This window comes from Juglans microcarpa x Juglans regia, chromosome 3S (assembly GCF_004785595.1).
Source record: "Juglans microcarpa x Juglans regia isolate MS1-56 chromosome 3S, Jm3101_v1.0, whole genome shotgun sequence".
NCBI lineage: Eukaryota > Viridiplantae > Streptophyta > Magnoliopsida > Fagales > Juglandaceae > Juglans > Juglans microcarpa x Juglans regia.
In genome coordinates, this window is record NC_054599.1 from 19,763,047 (window position 1) to 19,776,586 (window position 13,540).

General features: G+C 32.4%; 2 protein-coding genes across 3 annotated transcripts; both read right to left on the minus strand.

Moving 5' to 3' along the window:
• Positions 1-798: 798 nt before the first annotated feature.
• Positions 799-5,214, minus strand: LOC121258633 (protein UXT homolog). Its single transcript, XM_041160177.1, has 7 exons — positions 5,016-5,214; positions 4,341-4,439; positions 3,871-3,900; positions 3,354-3,455; positions 2,392-2,499; positions 1,393-1,447; positions 799-1,077 (listed from the first exon to the last, which is right to left on the minus strand). Exons 2-7 carry the CDS (start codon positions 4,430-4,432, stop codon positions 1,009-1,011), a joined length of 456 nt encoding a protein of 151 aa, XP_041016111.1. The 5' UTR covers positions 4,433-4,439; positions 5,016-5,214; the 3' UTR covers positions 799-1,008.
• A 1,610-nt stretch (positions 5,215-6,824) lies between these two features.
• On the minus strand, positions 6,825-8,967 carry LOC121258485. Of its 2 annotated transcripts, none has more exons than XM_041160009.1 (2): positions 7,599-8,967; positions 6,825-6,949 (listed from the first exon to the last, which is right to left on the minus strand). In XM_041160009.1, the coding sequence occupies exons 1-2, from the start codon at positions 8,526-8,528 to the stop codon at positions 6,938-6,940; spliced, it is 942 nt and encodes a 313-aa protein (XP_041015943.1). In that variant the 5' UTR covers positions 8,529-8,967; the 3' UTR covers positions 6,825-6,937. The 2 variants fall into 2 exon arrangements, with proteins under 2 accessions (XP_041015943.1, XP_041015942.1); XM_041160008.1 differs by lacking the exon at positions 6,825-6,949 and having other exon boundaries at positions 7,004-8,562; positions 8,672-8,966.
• Positions 8,968-13,540: the final 4,573 nt, after the last annotated feature.

The window sequence follows — 13,540 nt, forward strand, 5'->3', positions numbered from 1 at the left end:
ACCAGGATTCTGCTTAAGTAAAATTAAAAGAACAAGAACAAGAAACATCTACGGCTCTTAGAAAGAGGTAATTATTATTATTATTATCATGCCTAGAGAAGCGTAAATTTCCGTTGATGGTGCCATCAGAAGAGTTGAAAAGGAAATCAGTTTGATGTAAGACGTTGCAGCCTTGAAATCCTCGTGAAGATGGAATCCCCCTTTCACGCTTTTACAAAGATGAAAGTGTCAAATGGTAACGAGCATTGCACCAAAAGAAGAAGTTCCAAGAACAGTATTATTTTTAAAAAAAAAAGAACAGAATCTATTAAATGACTATTTCTCTAAAAAAATTAAAAGATAATGGAAAGATGTATCAATTATTTATATTATATATAATTAGCACTATTTCTTATGGGTCAAACTAACTCTCCCACCGAACATCAGCATCAGGCCACAGGCCTAGCTGCTGGCTTGTAGCGAGAGGATTTCTCTTCACCCCTCGGAGCCTACAAATAATATGAGAAGCACTACTCCAATGCCTCATCAAGAAGCTTCGAAACACTACGACAAAGATCTTCAGGGAATTGCAAGGTAAAAGATGGGCCAAAGTGCAGCCGAATTCAACTTGGGCATGAGCCGATTAATTTCTTCGGAGTAAAGTTTACCAAGTTTTGAAACGAACTTGGAGTAGGGCATGTCTAGATCGGCCCATGCAATCATATTTAATTTAATGTGTAATTTTCGTCCAATTTCCCTTCAATTTAGAAGGAATTCTGTGCATGAACATTCAAAGTGTTCGAAAGATAATTCATATCGAAGTTCTTCTGACCAAACTTTCTAGGGAAAGACAATCAGTCCAAGTGAAGTGGGCATACAAAGAAAAAGGTTTAACAACTGAAGCAACAACATGTTGTATTGACAAATAATTATCTGTTTTCACTTCCTTGCTTTCTGTTTTCTTTTCTCTTCATAAAATGAGTTCATGTAACAAAAGTAACCAAAAGGTATACATATTCACGTCAAGTGTTAAAAAACAGGCCCTTTTAAAGACCCATCTGCGGGAAGTTGAAGTAGCTCCCGAATCCCTTCACAAACCTGCATGCAATTAAATAAATTGATTCATTCTTATATCCCAGAAGAAAGAAAAAACAACAACTTGTTCCCGGAGGGGAAACTAAATCAGTAAACTATCATCATAAATGTCTTAATCATAAAGAAGAATCTAAGATCCAAAGTATCAAGAACACTACTGCCCTTGCTTCACATTTTTTCTTAATCGCTATGTATCAAATATTGCCTACTACAACATTTCTGATCTTCATTTTGTAACTAATATAATTTGAAAGACCACACATACAGAGAAAATGCTTAAATGAAGAAACGAAAAACCATTATCATAAATGAACATACCAGCTTTATATGGGCTTTAATAGATGCAATTAAGCGAGTATACTCCTCTATTTGCCTGCAAAATGGATTCCAGTATTATATTGAGTTCAAATGTAATTTACCCAAAATAGAAAAGAAGCTTAAATATACCCACCAAGCTATTAGGAAAAAAGAAAAGAAGTGAAAGAAAATATACCCACCGAGCTATTAGCTTAAGTATACCAACCAAGCTTAAGTATACTCCTCTAGTGTAGTTGATGACATGTGCGACATTCAGTAAATGATGGACTACCATATTGGTGAAGACAGTAAACATCAAATTCTAAGGGTTGGAATGCATGTATCAGATTCAGTGAACAGTACGCATCCAATTCCTTTTGACACCATTAATGTTAGAATCAAACTTGGTGGTGGTTGAGGAAACTTGATGTACGCAAAAACAAATTTCCAGAACCAGACCAAAAAATTGAGAAGAGCATTTCTGTAGTAGTTCAAAGTGTTACTTATATTGACACTGAGGACTCATTTGGATAGTGAGATGAGATGAGATGAGATGATCAATGAATAGTAGTGAAATGGTTTGAGTTAATATGTTTTATAGGGTTTGGGAAAATGAGAGAGAAAAAGTTGAATAAAAATATTATAAAGTTAAAATATTATTAGAACATAATTTTTTAATATTATTTTTATTTTGGAATTTGAAAATGTTGAATTGTTTCTTGTATTTTATTTGGAAGTGTGGGAAAGTTGTAATGATTAGATAATGATTAGATGAAAAAGTTGAACATTTGAAGTTAAAAAGTGTTTATGGTGTTTGGATATTGAAATGAGATGGGTTGAGTTGAAAGGACTTTACTATCCAAACCAGGCCTGAATATAGTGGCAACCAAATAGACCTCAAGTAGTATGTTAATCATTTTCAAAATTAGTTAAAACAAATAAACAAACCATGCATAAGGGTATACGAGGAGGCAACAAATGATACAATCTCCACTTTTTTATAAAATATACACAGTATACCTGGCTAACTTTTCTTCCCTGAGTGATATGAAATTTAAAGCTTCAGACCAGGTGAACTCCACATGGAATCCAAGTCCAATATCCACAAATATGCGCTGTGTATCTGGCCTGTCAACATGTAGAAACCAACCCAGAACCAAGAAAAACAAAAGAGCAGTATCAGGCTAAAAACAGCTGAAAATGTAGTTAGAAACTATTTAACCCACTAAAAACTGCCACAGCCACTTCAATGCAAAGTTTAGTTCAAAGTGATCGTCCTCATCCTAAAACAATACATACATAAAGTACTTATAATATCAAGGATAGACTTTTAAAAAGTGGCAATGTTCTCCCACACATTCACCCTCTCCCCAACACACACACCAAAAAAGAACAAAAAAAAAAAAAAAGACTTAACTAATTAGTTCATTTGCTCTAGTATTTCATGCATTTCAAATCTTTAAACACTTAACATGGCAGATGCAAATTCTATGCACTATACAGGTATCTAAAACCCCAATTTTGAAATAATTCATTCAATTCACAGGCCAGAACTATGTCTTGTTGGAGAGAACGAAATGATAGACTTTTTGAGGATCGTGAATGTTCCTCGGAGAATTTTAGGAGATTTTTTTGGAAGACTTTATTTATGCAGGCCATTGCTTTAGAGTTAAATGGTCTCAGCTTCCATAACTTTCTTGTAACAGTTTCTAGTTCTTAATTTGGTGTACTCATATGTATACCTCCGATATACTTGGGCTATGCCTATCTTTATCAATACAACTACTTATTACTTATTAAAAAAAACATAATCCATGATGATGGTGATTACCAAACTTATTACCATCATGAAACAGGAGAAGACAAATTAAAAAATATATATATATGGCGGATACAGATTGTGCATCAAACATGAAAACACATGTATAAGCGTGAAAACAGAAACATGAAGCATTAAAAAAAATGAGATGTTAGAGACTTACACATCAGCTTGCATGTATACTTCAGAGCCAAGATTGACCATTGTCCTAAGACTGGTTACGCTATTTTTCTCCAGATTCTCTATGTTCCTTCGCAAATCTGAGCTATAAGTGCATACAGTCAAGTAACAAGCATCAACAACTTGGGTTTTCATTCAAAGTAGAGTTTATTACCAATAAGTAGTTTCTGCTGAATGACAAAGATTATGATTCTGACCCAGCACCTAAGCAAGCAAGGAAATAGGAAACAAACTATATTCCACAAGAAATGTGATTAGATGAGCTAATGGCCCTTGGATCAAATGGCAATGCCTCCCCCATTAAAGAAGGGATGGGGTGTTTGGTGATAAATCCAGTCCCATGCAGGCATGCAAGACATATTACCTGTCACACATACACAGTCTACACAGACACAGAGGGAAGGGAAAAAAAAGAAAAGATACAAACTTTTTGAGTGTGTAAGTCATATGCTACCTATCACTCACACATAACGAGATGGAAGGAAAAAGTGAAAGGATACAAAGTTTTTTGTTGTTCAAAGACTTTGTCCCTGCACAATAAGAACATAAACAAAAGTGAACTACAAATGACTTTGTTGAAAGATTCAGTGCTTCTTCCCACTTATCATATCACCATCAACATATTAACAAAGCACTACCAAAAATATAGGGATTAGCCATTGAGAGACTTTTTCTTCTTCAACTTCTCAATTTTGAAATTATAATGAAACCAAGTTAAACCAACTCAAGTGGCTGAGTCAGAATGTCATGTTTCAAGCCAGGAATCAAATTAACAAACACATATATCGCCTCAAACAAGATAACATCTCCTATAAGAAAGAATAAGATATTTTTTGCAATTACATTTTCTGATTTAAAAACGTATCAACACCCACCCAAATGGCATTGTTTTCCTCCAAGGACTGGAGCGGGTAGATATAATTTTACGTACTTCAGCTGAAATAAGAAAGGCATAAGAGAAAACGCATACCGTTCAGCAATAGCCTTAACAAGATCTGGTTTCAAGCGTTTATCAACAAATTCCTCATATCTCTGTACTTTCTCCTGGCGGAAGCTGTCCATTTCAGTCCTGCCACATATTTCAGTGAAGTTAGGGTTCCCCAAGATCTCCATGAACCAGAGAGAGAGAGAGTACGTACGTTCTAGCAACTAACACAGTACATAATGCCCACTTCACCTCCTTAGTTGGGCTTCCTGAATACCCAAAAATACCAAAGCCAAATGCATTGCAATCACATTTTTTTTTATAAGCATTGCAACCACTTTTTGCAACTATATTTGATTTATCAGCAATATTAGTATCAAGTGTTGAGTTTAACATCTTTTTACTTTCCAAATAATAAAAATACAAGTCAACTAATTTTTTGAGGTAAGACGAGAGTGTTCTGCTCCAGTGTTGGTTGGTAATATTTCTTTCACGCATCTTATCAAACAGGTCAAATGCAAGAGCTCGGGTACAAGCTCCAACATCACAACAAGCAAGTATATAAAGGCGGTTCTAAATCAGGTTGGATAAGCTTTGGACCCGATATTCAGACCAAATCGGAAGTAAAAAATAACCCAAATCCGAAATGAAAAGCGGAATGGTATAGGAAGCAGAGGAGAGAGTAATCCATAAAGTTTCGTGAACGTTAACTTTGCTCACCTCCTCACTCAGTGACCAGTATGCTTTCGGAGCCGTAAAGAAGGCGACGGGGGCCAGAGGCCTAGAAAGTGTGGCTAATTAATCTGAGAAGCACCACTAGCTCGAGTTGTTTAGAGCGATTGACAGAACTTCTTGTTCAGTTTTCCCTATGCGCAAGGGAGCTCTTCTATATATAGGGAAGGACGGAGTTGTTAAAAAAGTAGTTGGAATTATGTTAAAAAGTATAAAAAGATATTGACCATATTATTAAATAAATAAAGGAAATGTTAAGGTCCAAGATAAATATAACGGAAAATGTTAAATTTACTATACACCCTACTATAAAGAATTTTATAAATTCAATGTGATTTTTGAAGCTATTATTAATATAATAAATGTCGGTTAAATTTTTTTTTTAATAAATGACACGTCAGTTTGTAAAATTTTTTAAATAAAACTTGCAATATTTCTATCATTATACAACCGCTAACTGTTGAGATGAATATAATATCATATAATGTGGTTAGTATACCCTTAGGAATAAAAGTGAGAACTACTAGGTTTTCCCTAAGGAAATTATAAAATTATAAAAATAAAGCTTCATGTAATGAAAAAACTACAATCTTTTGTTGATATAATCTTGTTAAAATTTTGGTTCACCAGTTTCTTTTTTTTCTTTTTCTTTTTTAATGAATGAAGATTGCCTATTCTTGTCAAAGAAAAGAAAAGCTTGAAAATCATGTGAGTTCATTTTCTATTGGACAATTTCTATTTTTCACACCAATATAACTGATCACTCTTTTATACTATTCTTGTATTAGGATCGGCTATTAGAGAAAACTTGTGGCACCATTCAATAAAAGGCATGAAAAGTTATTCACCCAACTCGTTATAACATATTTCATTGTGGAGTTTTAAAAAGAGTCATTTCTAGGTATATTGAAATTTTAGAGAGTATACAGAGATCATAAATTTTTTAGCAATGCTACGTACAGTCCCCATTTGAAAATTGCAATGCAAGCTTAGGCAATTTTATATTTAAAATTTTTTAAAATTACAAAAATATCCCTCCTAAAATGATTTTTTTCTCATTTAATAAAAGGTCTACACATACAGTCTCCAAATAGAGATTGCAAATATAATTTCTTTAAATTTTTTGACGGGTCATTCTCTATATTTATAGAATTATAAATAAAATTTAGGAGGCATTTTGAAATTTTAAAACATTTTGGGGGGTCATGACCCCCTAAGGCCAACGTCATCTCAAATCATTTAAGTTGGTCTGTGAATAGTACTATTTTATGAATCCCATTAAGATGTATTTGAATATATGAAGTATGTTGAGATACGTTCAACTCTTTATGAAAAATTAAAAAAATAGTGGGTCCCAACATGCTATAGATGACAGAAACAGTTGTCAAACGAATTTTAAGAACTCACACTTAATCGAGAGTTTGACTTGCTTCCAAAATACATACTAAATGAACGGACGAAATCGGCTGTGGTGAATAAATAGGTTAATTTCCTCTGTTACTTCTTTACACAATAATAACCAAAGTGATGGCACCCAAAATCATGCACCACCAAACCAATATTTGCAAAGTTCGATTTTCAAGGGGAAAGAGATGATAAAGACCTGACCAGTTTAATACATTGCATAGAACAATTATCGGATGTTCCACCGGATGGGTACAAATACACTGTCTTGGTGAGGTTTCAAGTCATTCCAAAAAAATCCGATGACAAGATTTTCATCAAATGCACACAACATGATATCATGGAATTCTTTCATCCCTGTATCCACACAGCATTATCCTAGGCCGACTTTTTCCTTAGCAATCAAACAAGCCATCATTTTTTTCTAACAAGATCAATATACAACAGTGATATTGTACTATTATCAAGCAAGCTAAAATTAAAAAATGAATCCCTGGAAACAATAATTATCCATAGCTAAGTTTTTTTTTGCTTGGTATTTCAATACTAAAAGAATATGTAGTCTCTACAAATGAAGTTGAAATGATTTTGAAGACAATTATGTATCATCAACAATGACAGAAGTATATCCATTATACATTCGAAGTCAATATGATCGAAATTTCCAAGATTTTTTGTAACAAAATATAGCTCCAGTAGAGGTACAGAGCTTTTTTGATGCCTTATTTCAATCCATATGCCTTGTTATCAGCAAGAAGCAAATCTATGTACTCGAGTCAAATATCCATCCAAGAATTGGGAACCACTAGAGGCTAGTGCCTGCAATATGTATTCTTTATGAAGATGTACCCACGAGCCAATATATTGTTCCTCATCACTGGTGAGATCATGCAAATCCTAATTGTTTCTTGGTGCTCCCATCATCATGTTATTCAATCAAAAGTATTCTACTGAGATTTGTAAACATCAGTGAGTGACCATCCTTTCAGCAGAAACAGCCATTGTTTCTAGTATTGAGTGGCCTTCACTGTCCAAAGCTTCCATGTTGGAAGATCTACAACTGAAGTAGAAAACTGCACTCATCATTGAATCAATGAGCACCACAAAGGAATACATGATCACTAAAAGAGGCCCTTCCCATATCCTCGAAGACCCATCTCCATAGCTCAGGGTCTTCACTCTGTGCTCAAACAACCCCTCAATAAAGGCCATCCCAATTGTGGATCCAAGAAATATCAAAAGACCCACTTGAGTCTGGCCCTTAATCAACACACTGGACCGCAGCATTGCCTGCGGTCCCGAAACATCCTCCAACACTGAGATCACAATAGCAATGTTGCAAATAATGATTGCATTGGCAAAAATAACAGAGAAAACAAGCCCAGCCATCATAGCAGCATAGACAATCAGATCCGGTGAAAACCCAATTACAGCAAATGCACTGCATACAACATCAAGTAGAACAAAAAACAATGTGACACAACCAACAATCAACATGCACACCCACACATACGTTGAAACTAGCCGCCTCCAAATCTTGGCAATGATCACATAAAACTTGGTCGCATCAAATTTTTTCCTCGAATAACTACAATCTACGGAGTAAACCACGGCAGCTTTTGATAACAACGACAGAGTGATGTACAAAGGGAAGCACATAACCGATGCAACAATCATCTCTGCGAAATGTTGGCACGACTGTTTGACAAAAGGCCTAAGAGGCAGTCCACTGGACTTGGCCACCAACAGAAGCCTGACAGTCAGTCTCTTCACAATGGACCGATTCACTAACACATTCGATAAAAGTACAGCAGCCACAGGGCAAATGAGCAGCGCGGTGATAATCATAAACCCAGACGAATTGTAGCGGAGAATCCTAACGGATTCTCTCAAGATCTCCAGGGCATTCATTGAACGGAACTGGTAATTAGACCCAGTAACGTCATCAGATGATTCCAGCTCGAGGTTTCGCAAATGGGTCTCTTCGGATCCTTCTTTTTTCAAGTGATCCAACCTATTTCTAGATGATGTTCCACTAGAAACTTCGATTTCCATCAAGTTTTTTTCCTTCAACAACTCAACAACTTCCAGAGACATAAACGATACGAAAGAGCTATAGCTAGCTCTGTATCTAAAAAATCAAAGGCGAAGGCAAATGTACATAATACTACATATAATGAAAATAAGATCCGAGGAGGTGAAAGAAATTGAGTGCCACGCAATTTACAAAGGTACAGTACCTGAAAATGTGGGTTCGGCGGCGATGATTATGCAGGGCAGGTCATGTTGGAAGGCAAGGTCACGAAGAGTGAAGGCAAGGCCCAGAAGAATGTCAAGAGCGGGTCTCATATGGCGGAAAATCACAGGTGAGATTTGGAAGAAAAGAATTTATGCGTGGCGTGTGACGTTTGGGGTCCTGACTTCTGAGTAGTGAAAGGGCGAGATTTTGGTTCGTTGGACTATTTTTTTGCGTGGACTGTTAATTCCGGGGGCTCCAAAAACCTGCATGGATGGATGAGATCTTGCGTCATGAAATGGGCTTCGCTTATGTCTACTAAACAATTCATTGAAATTATCATCGCATGATAAATTCGATGATCTTCTTATTGAATGTAAGCTCAATTTGTTACGAATTAGGCTCCGTTTGTAACTTTAGATTTTTAATTAAATATCTAATTTTTAAATCATTAAACTTATCTCAACTCAGAACCTCTTCACATATGAGATTCATAATATTTTTCAATTCAATACTTATTTATAGGCAGGATCTACAATATTTTTTAACTTCTCATAAATACATCTAAACTCATTTTAATATCCAAACACATATAAACTCATATTAAGTAGGCTCTACATAACTTACTCTATCATTTCAACTTACTATTATTTATAAAGAACTCAATTAATCTCAACTTAAATCAACATCTAAACGACTCTAATACTATTTATTGTGTTACTTTTTCCTTCAAACAATTTGTATATTGACTAATACTTTATATTTATTTTATAATAAAAAGAATTTTTACAATCGGATTAAACATATCAGTATGTAGACTTTTTTGTGTAAGATTTCTCTCGCAAGTATTGATACTTTGAATCTTGATGTAGAAACGTACTACATTAGTTCACATTAAAAAAATGAGTAATTCTAACGTATAATTGTGAAGTGCATAAATATTATGTAATCGTTTTGAAAAAGAATAGGTTTATTATTAAAAAAAATTATTATTTTTTATGTAAGTCTCATATTTTATTCACTTTTGTTCAAAACGATCACGCGGCAGTTAGACAATTCACGATTAGAAATATCTTTTCTCTAAAAAAATATTTATATTCCAACTTTATTTTATAAATGTAACATGTCTCATAATAAGTAGTGTATTTACCACCGGACAACTTGTAAATACATAACTCATTCAAAGTCTCTAAAAAGCACTCAAAGTTGAATATTGATTTTTCTATGGCAACGTGGTCTCGTTTGGTTACATAAATAAGATGAAAAATATGTAAATAATAGTGAAATTATTTATAAATAGTAATAAAATGATTTAAATTAAGATATTTTATGAGATTTTAAAAAATGAGAGAGAAAAAATTGAATAAGAATATTATAAAATTAAAATATTGTTAGAATATAATGATTAGATGAAAAATTTTAAAAAATTGAAATTAAAAAGTGTTTTTATTTGAATTGTGTTTAGATGTTGAGATGAGATAAGACTATCTATTAAACCAAACGGCCGTAATCTTATAGTTAGTTGTGGATCAGATTTAGAATTTCATTTTTGGAGTCTAATTAATATTACAATTACATTTTGGGTTAGATGTTGAAGTTTTTTAAGTTCTTGTATTAGATTTAGATTTTCATAAGATTTTGGGTTAGATTTAAATAACAAAAAAACCAAGGAAAATGCAGTTTTAAATAAAAAATGATTATTTTATTTGGTAGTTAAGGGGTTATATATTTTAAATTATCTAGGACTAAAAAATAATTTTTATCTTTTTAAAATTAAGGAGAAATGTATTTTCTAGAAATAATAATAAAAAAAAAATGGAGGCGGTGGTACGCTGCATTTTATAGTCCTATCTCATTGACTTTGTACGAGAGATGTTCAAGGATTGTCTCCATACTTTGTTTCATAATTCCCTCTAAGAAAAATTGGACCTTATTAAATTGGTAAGGTTTATACTTTATTGCATATAAACAATCAATAATCAGAATACTAATGTGATAAAATATTAATTATGCTAAGTTGTGTGTGTGTATTTTTTTTGAGTGGTGCTACTCTGGCTTCTCTGCCGCCTGAGTAGCACCGCTCTATTTGACTACTAGGTCATTTTGGTATTTTTTTTTTAACATATTTAAATATTTTTAAAAAATAAAAAATATACCGATATATTAAAAATTACTTTCTTAATTATTAAATAAAATAAAAAATAAAAAAATAAATACATACAGGTCAAAATGAATAGGTAAAGTGAGAGGATAAACTAATTTTTTTTTTTTTAATTTTTTAAGGCAGAGTAGGAAAAATGAACTGTTACCATTATGAATCGGTGAAAGCCTGAAAGGTGATATGGACTTTGTTTTCACAGATGACCCCTGACATGATAACATCACCCATTTTTAATTTTTAGAAAGGAAAATGATTTATACACATCTTTCACAATACTTTAAATAATTATATTTTAAATAAGAGTTATTTTTGTAAAACATCTTAAAAGGTAACATCCTCATCTTTTAACATTATTGTGAAATGTGTTGTAAAAATATATCACGTGTATATCATTACTTTTTTAGAAATTCTATTTTTCATCCCAAAGCATCACATTTTTTTATTTCTTTATATTTTTTTATCTTATCAAATATATGGTATATGAATGATGAGTAAAATAATTCAATTAATTTAAGAAGAATAAATCTAAAATAAATAAATAATAAAATAAAATAAAAATAAGTGTGATGTGTGGTGTGTGGAGAAAATGAGTAACATAGCTCAAAAACTCTTTAATAAAAAAATTAAGTTGTTTGGGTGTTATATATTAAAATAATTTTTAATCTCAAATAAGCTAAAGTACACTTGAGAATAAGTATTATTTTGATATTTTTCCTCAAACGTGTTTTTTTCAAATAATCCGGAATGTAGTTTAAATTTTAAAAAGATTGTCAATAGATGAAATTATCCATACAATTTTTAAATAATTACAACTTTTAAATTTTTAAGAATATGGTCATAATCTTTAAAAAATCAAACGTCATTTCTACCTTAGAAATTATTTTTTTAACTTGTTTTCAAACAAATGTAACATGTTTGAAAGTACTTTAATATATGATTATTAAACGGTAAATAACTTTTTAATAGTATAACTTATTATTTAAACTATAAGTAATAAGTGCTAAATTTATAAACTATTTTTTTCATCGCAATCTTAAACATGCACTGAGGATATAGGATTATTAAAGAACTTCTACTAATATCCAAAATAAATAACATTATTATTTTTTATAATAACATTGAATAATATTTTTTATAATATGTTTTAAATCATTTATATGGTTATCACTTAAATAAATAATCACTTAAAAATTATGACAGGTGTTTGGGTAAGGGCTGGTTATATTTCTTATTTTATGGTTCTAGCAATACAAGCTCATTAGTTGCCATATAGCAATGTAAGCTCATTAGTTGCCATATAGCAATATAATATTAATGCTATATAATCATATATTGTGTAAGCGTCACGTATTCTTTTTGAAAAAGAATGAAGTTTATTATTAAAAAAATATTATTTTTCAAGTGGATCTCATATTTACTAAAAGTGAGAAAAAAATTGACAAGAAGAGATGAGGTGATTCTAAAAGAGCTTAATGTTCTTCCTAAATGGTTAAAAGCAAAACATTGCAGGTGGTGAAATGGTTTCGGTCAAGCCTGGGTAGATATAAACTCAACATTGATGGTAGTAGCCGAGGTAATCCGAGGCAAGCTGGAGGGGGGGGGGGGGGTGGTGATTCCTCAAGATCTATGATCAGAGCTTTCTCGATTTCTTTGGGCAAATGAACATTGTCGTTTGCGGAACTCGTGACTGTTTTCCATGGTTTGAGATTGGTTAAAAAGTATGGAAATTGTTAATTTAGACATAAAACTGGACTCGAGTACTGTGATTAATTGGTTGAAAACATCAGTATGTGGTTTGTGGTATGTTGAATATTTTTTAGAAGAACTGATGGATATGATGAGGAGCATGAATGTAGCTGTCAGTCATGTGTATCGGCAAGGAAATGCCCCAGTAGATTTGTTGGCTAGACTGGGATCAGAGGGGTGCATGAACCCTTGGGTGTCTTTTTCTGAATTTTCATGGCTGCTTTGTGGATTACTGAAGATGGACAAAACTGGTTTTCAATATATCCGTAAAGTGTAAATTGTTATGGCATGTTTCTGTTTTTATTTATTTGGGCGATGGGACTGGTTTGTTTCCCATGAGATATTTGTTGCCTATTCGTTAAGTACAAAAAAAGCATACAGAACATTGACGAATAGGCAACAGATATCCCAAGGATTCCACTTATGATTTGTTTCATTGAGTATAATGTTTTTGCAACCACCATTTTTTTCCGTCATACATGAAGATTTTAATAAATTTTGGAGATACCATCCTCTTTTTATTAAAAAAAAAAACCATACAGGAAACGGAAACTAACAAGTAATAAACAGATAAAGCGTTCTTCAACTCACCAAAAAGGGTGGTAACAAAGACGAACACGCTGAATACATGGTAAAAAAAGGAAAAGAAAAACAAAAGAAGTGTAGAGACCCATCACAAAAACGTAAATATACACTGTTTATTATTATAATTACACTGTTATGCAGAGAGGCATGGAACAGTGAAAGGTGTTGAGTGGATCCAGCATGGTAGCCCAGGTCTCACTTAAGTCCATTAGGGCTTCTACATGCGGTTTGAATAATGAGTTAAGATGAAATAATATAAAAAATAAAAATTAAATAAAATATTATTAAAATATTATTTTTTAATAGTATTATTATTTTAAAATTTAAAAAATTGAATTGTTTATTATATTTTATGTATAATAAAATAAGATAAAATAAAAT